The sequence below is a fragment of the Pundamilia nyererei genome, unplaced genomic scaffold (assembly GCF_000239375.1).
Source record: "Pundamilia nyererei isolate P.nyererei 1_Seehausen unplaced genomic scaffold, PunNye1.0 scaffold00027, whole genome shotgun sequence".
Taxonomy (NCBI): domain Eukaryota; kingdom Metazoa; phylum Chordata; class Actinopteri; order Cichliformes; family Cichlidae; genus Pundamilia; species Pundamilia nyererei.
This window is the reverse complement of record NW_005187428.1, coordinates 2,548,436-2,552,918: the sequence shown is the minus strand read 5'-3', so window position 1 is coordinate 2,552,918 and position 4,483 is coordinate 2,548,436. Positions and strand designations below refer to the sequence as shown.

The 4,483-nt window shown below is 36.0% G+C and overlaps 1 protein-coding gene across 1 annotated transcript; it reads right to left on the bottom strand.

Annotated features, from left to right (window-relative positions):
- Window positions 1-843: 843 nt before the first annotated feature.
- Window positions 844-4,166, bottom strand: LOC102214206 (troponin I, slow skeletal muscle-like). Its single transcript, XM_005728137.2, has 8 exons — window positions 4,065-4,166; window positions 3,410-3,451; window positions 3,292-3,298; window positions 2,995-3,039; window positions 2,757-2,888; window positions 2,090-2,179; window positions 1,773-1,946; window positions 844-1,508 (listed from the first exon to the last, which is right to left on the bottom strand). The coding sequence occupies exons 2-8, from the start codon at window positions 3,418-3,420 to the stop codon at window positions 1,422-1,424; spliced, it is 546 nt and encodes a 181-aa protein (XP_005728194.1). The 5' UTR covers window positions 3,421-3,451; window positions 4,065-4,166; the 3' UTR covers window positions 844-1,421.
- Between the last annotated feature and the right edge of the window lie 317 nt (window positions 4,167-4,483).

Here is a 4,483-nt window from a genome sequence, read left to right as displayed (position 1 = left end):
AGACGTCAAGGCGACAGGTCTGTAGTCATTCTGTCCTGTGATGGATCTTTATGCACTCTATTACTTCCAGTCTGATGGAAAAACATAGAATTTGTTCCAATTTCTTTAGTTGGCCTGGCACAGGACCTGAGACATCCATCTGTACAGAGGAAGTCAGGAGCAAAGTACAACAGTGAATGCCTACAGCCATCCGTACGGTGGACTCTGTCATTTTTTCTAGCTGCATTTCAGCCAGTGGTGTTGGGGATCTTCTCAACATTGAAGGAATAAGAAATGCAGATTTTGAACTGCCATAAATATCACCTAGAAAGCATCTCATTGAGAACAGGCTCAACATTATTGAAGCAGCATAGGATCAACATTGACAGAGAACAGATCAAAAGTCAGCCAACATCCAAAGAAGAGCTTTGAATGTCCTACAAGCGGAATAAGTGTTACCAATGACTATTTAAAGAAATTAGAGGAAAAGATTTTTGCACATCATTGCATATGAATAAAAATGTATTTTTAAAGAAAAAATAAGCATTTGATGATGTTTGGATGCGATCATGCTGACCTTGGGTTCTTTTCTATTGTTAATGACTGATGCAAATTGTTGGGTGTGACGCATGAACTCGGAGAGGAGCCTTCGAGTTTGAGAACCATTAGGCTAATACAATTTCCAGAAAACCTTGTTAAAAATTATGAGTTGCACGTGACGTCTTTTTAACACTACAATAAATTCTGGATAAAGCAAATGTCTAACATATCAATTCACAATTCTGAAGTTTATGTTGATAAACACAGAGACTATAAGCGTGATTCATTCTTAAACAGTACTGAAAGGAGAACAATGATTTCTGCTTAATGTTAAAGAGATTTTATTATTTGATTGATTATGACAATGCTTTGCTCATTAGTTTAATTAATACCACATTCATACAAGGACTTCATGAACAGTTGACTCCAGCATTAGCTGCCCCTGGAATGTGCATTCACGGTCTTAATCAGTTCAGTATAGCAAAAGAGCACAAGCTTTTTCAGACAACATGGGCAGAACATAAGCAGGACACATGAAAGATTTCTTGTCATATGCTCATCTGGTTTTCTGTAAATATGGGCGATTTTTTAAATAAATAAACAAAGTCAAAAAGCAGGGCGATATTATTGAAGTGACACAGGCAATCAATATTAATTCAGATATAGGCTAAAAAAACTAAAAAAGCAATGTAGTGCTCTAATATGTTTAATACACATTTTTTCATTATGGGAAAAATATATATTAAGAGACAATTGTCCTAAAGACACTACTGATGCCTCACTACTGTCTGTATATTCACAACATGAGCTGTGTCAGAATTATAATCATTATAAAGTTAATGCAGTTCGTTGCATCCACCTGTTTCTTAACAGACATCTTAACCCAGATATTCATTTTAAATCTATTGTCCAGCATTGAACAGCTTCTTTCTGCCCTCCATACCAGACATGGCATCCACGTTCTTACGCCAGTCAGTCACTTCCTCTTTCTGCAGGGTGATAGTACAGTTAGTGCAGTTAAATTCATACTGAGGTGGGGATACATGCTTTTTAATATCAAACACTGCAGGTATGTCTTTATTTTCATTGCACTAAATCTTAGTGCCTAGCACACTGTTGAACTTTGTAGCACTTCACATGCACTAGTTTCAAAGGCAGAATATGGGCATACTTTAATAGTGTATTTACATTGTTGTTTACATTCGGGACTCCTAAAAAATAGTGTGAATTAACATATATATTGCTCCACTTACCTTCTCCTCCTCTTTCTTCACAGTCTTGAGGTTGGCCTTGAAGTCCACAGACTCTTTGACCTTGGAGCCCAGCAGAGCTCCCAGCATTGCATCAGCAGACACCCTCACCCTCCTCAGATTGGGTCTCTTCATCTTGCCTTTCAAGTCAAAGATCTTTTGAGACAGATCCTGTATCTTTTTTCCAACACAGATTTTTTTTTTAAAACAAACAAAAAAAAACATCCTCAGGATTAATTTATTGAACTTTTTATTGTCCGTATGCATCCTATAAGATTGTACTTAAAATACTTGGTTGGTTATTTGCAAATAATACTTACCTCCTTGTCATTTTTTGTCACCTTAAGAGCAATATCATAGCGCTCCTCATCAACCACGTCAATCTTCTGATGTAGCTGCTTGCAAAAATTCTGTGAATAGAAGATTTAAGTGTATTAGACCTGATGTGAAAACAAGTTTTTATCTAATTGGTTTTAATAATTTAATGGGAAAAACTGACAAGAAACGATACAAAGAGACACTGGAACACATATATGTGCAATGCCTTGGTGATAAAATACAAAATAAATTCATCTATATAAGTTTGTTTGATCCACAGATTGATATAAACAGTCTGTGTGAGTAGTTTTCACTGGGAATACTTTCTAATGGTCATAATGGTAAACTGTTGACATTGAGGTCTGTGGATTCTTCTGCTAAAGCGAGGCATTGCTTGAATTGCTGTTGAGGTTTTAAAATGTCATTTTCCAATGCCCTCAGTACCACAAACTAAATTATAAACACAGTAACTGAATTTGTGTGCCAGCAAAATTCTTGGTTATAGATATCACAAGACCTTAGAAAATAAATTATCAGTAATTCCTTGTGGCCAGATATTACCCAAAGTAGGTGGGAAAAAATGACCAGAGTTTTTATAGTTTCCTGATTTTATGTCAATTTTTGTTATGCCACAATCCAAAAAAAGTTCCTGCTATTTGACACATGTACCTGTAGGTCCTGCAAAGACAGACCGGATATTTGGAGGTCTGGCACTCTCTCAGCAAGGATCCTCTCTCGTTCATCTTTTTTGAATTGTTTTTCGTTCTCCAGCATAGTCATGGCCTTCTTTAGCAGTTTTGTCTGGTGCACATACAGGATGACACCTCAGTCAAACACACAGTATATGGTTTACAGTGCTTCAAGAATATGAATTCCTAAGATTAATACACAGTTAGACAAAAGATACCTTCAAGAACAGCCTGCGAGATGCAGAGATTTTTGGCTTTGGTTTCTGGAAAAGAAGACAATGTTCATTTTATTCATTTGGCCTTGAATGTATTGAATGAATTGTTGTTAAATGCTCAGTTTTGCACTTATTTTCATTATTTTTTAATATTTAGATTAGAGAATTCACTCATTAATGTCAGCATTCAAGACAGGGTTAAAGTGTTGAAGGCATAGCTGGTGTGTTGCCTAGTTTTAATCCAATCGATTAAGCCATCTCATTGACAACTAACATTACTGACAACTGAAATCAACTCACCGAAGGCCTGTAAAGTTTGGAGCAAGGATGCAAATAGGTGGAGAGGAGATGCTTTGGTTAGATTAGAATCTCACATAGCAAATGCTAACGTGTATTGAAACTTAAAGGTTATACGTACGCTTCAGACATGGTTGCAGTCTTGTGTTCCCCCTCGTTTAATCTGCAAATATAAGAAAAACAAAGTTAGAACAACATCTGTATTTTTTTTTTCCAGAAGGATACTTTTCACGTTTCAGCCCATTGACTGTTGTAGCTACTGTGGGTTGGGTATACATAGAAGGCGACATAAACAGTGTATGACATTGTCAAAAGGTCAAACGTGTGACTTAAAAAAATCCTCACTCAAACAAATCCAAAAAAGGTTACAATAACCTGGCAGGTTATTTCTGAAAAAAGGAAACATACACAAAGACTAAAGAGGAGAAGATTTGTGAACGTAAAACACATAAATCAAATGGACACTGTTGTGTGTTAGTCATAACTTCAACTCGGACATCTGTGAGAAGCCACAGATCTTAGATTTAGAAAAAAAAACAGTCCCCTCTTTGACTCACAAGTATATTTGTCGTTTTAATAAAAAATATGAAACCTGGTCTTAGTAAATGACAACATAATATCATAACGTAAATACTGTTTTAGAGTAAAAATTATTATATCCATTTTTAAAAATACTGATAAATTCAGAATGGCAAGAACAGTTTGAATATATTGCAACACATGTTTTTTATTTCCTTATCCCTTGATTCTCCTGTATTTCAAAATAAAATCCTTACCTTCTACAGCAGGTGACAAACACTCACAGGCGTCTTTTTCTGAGACTAGAAGGAAAGAAAGAGGGTAGATATATAGATTCCAGTGCTCATGTGAGTGGCTCACTAAAATAGATCCTCAGTCCACACCATTCTTGCACTGCGTCTCTCATATAACATATGTAAGAGGTGTGAAAGTTCTTGCAGGGATTGTCCGTCTGTGATTTCCTTAGTGGCTACATGCTAAGGAGGGGAGTGAAGTTTGAAGGAGCTTTAGTCCACTGTTATATGTGTTTAGTTACAGTTGATCCCATTTCCAATCCAAAGTGGACATTTAGGTAAACAGTTTAAAACAAGAATGCCAGAATTTCTATTTGGTATTGGAGCCAATAAACCAAAGACATATAACTTTACACCCCCAGCAAAAACATTAACAAACAAAG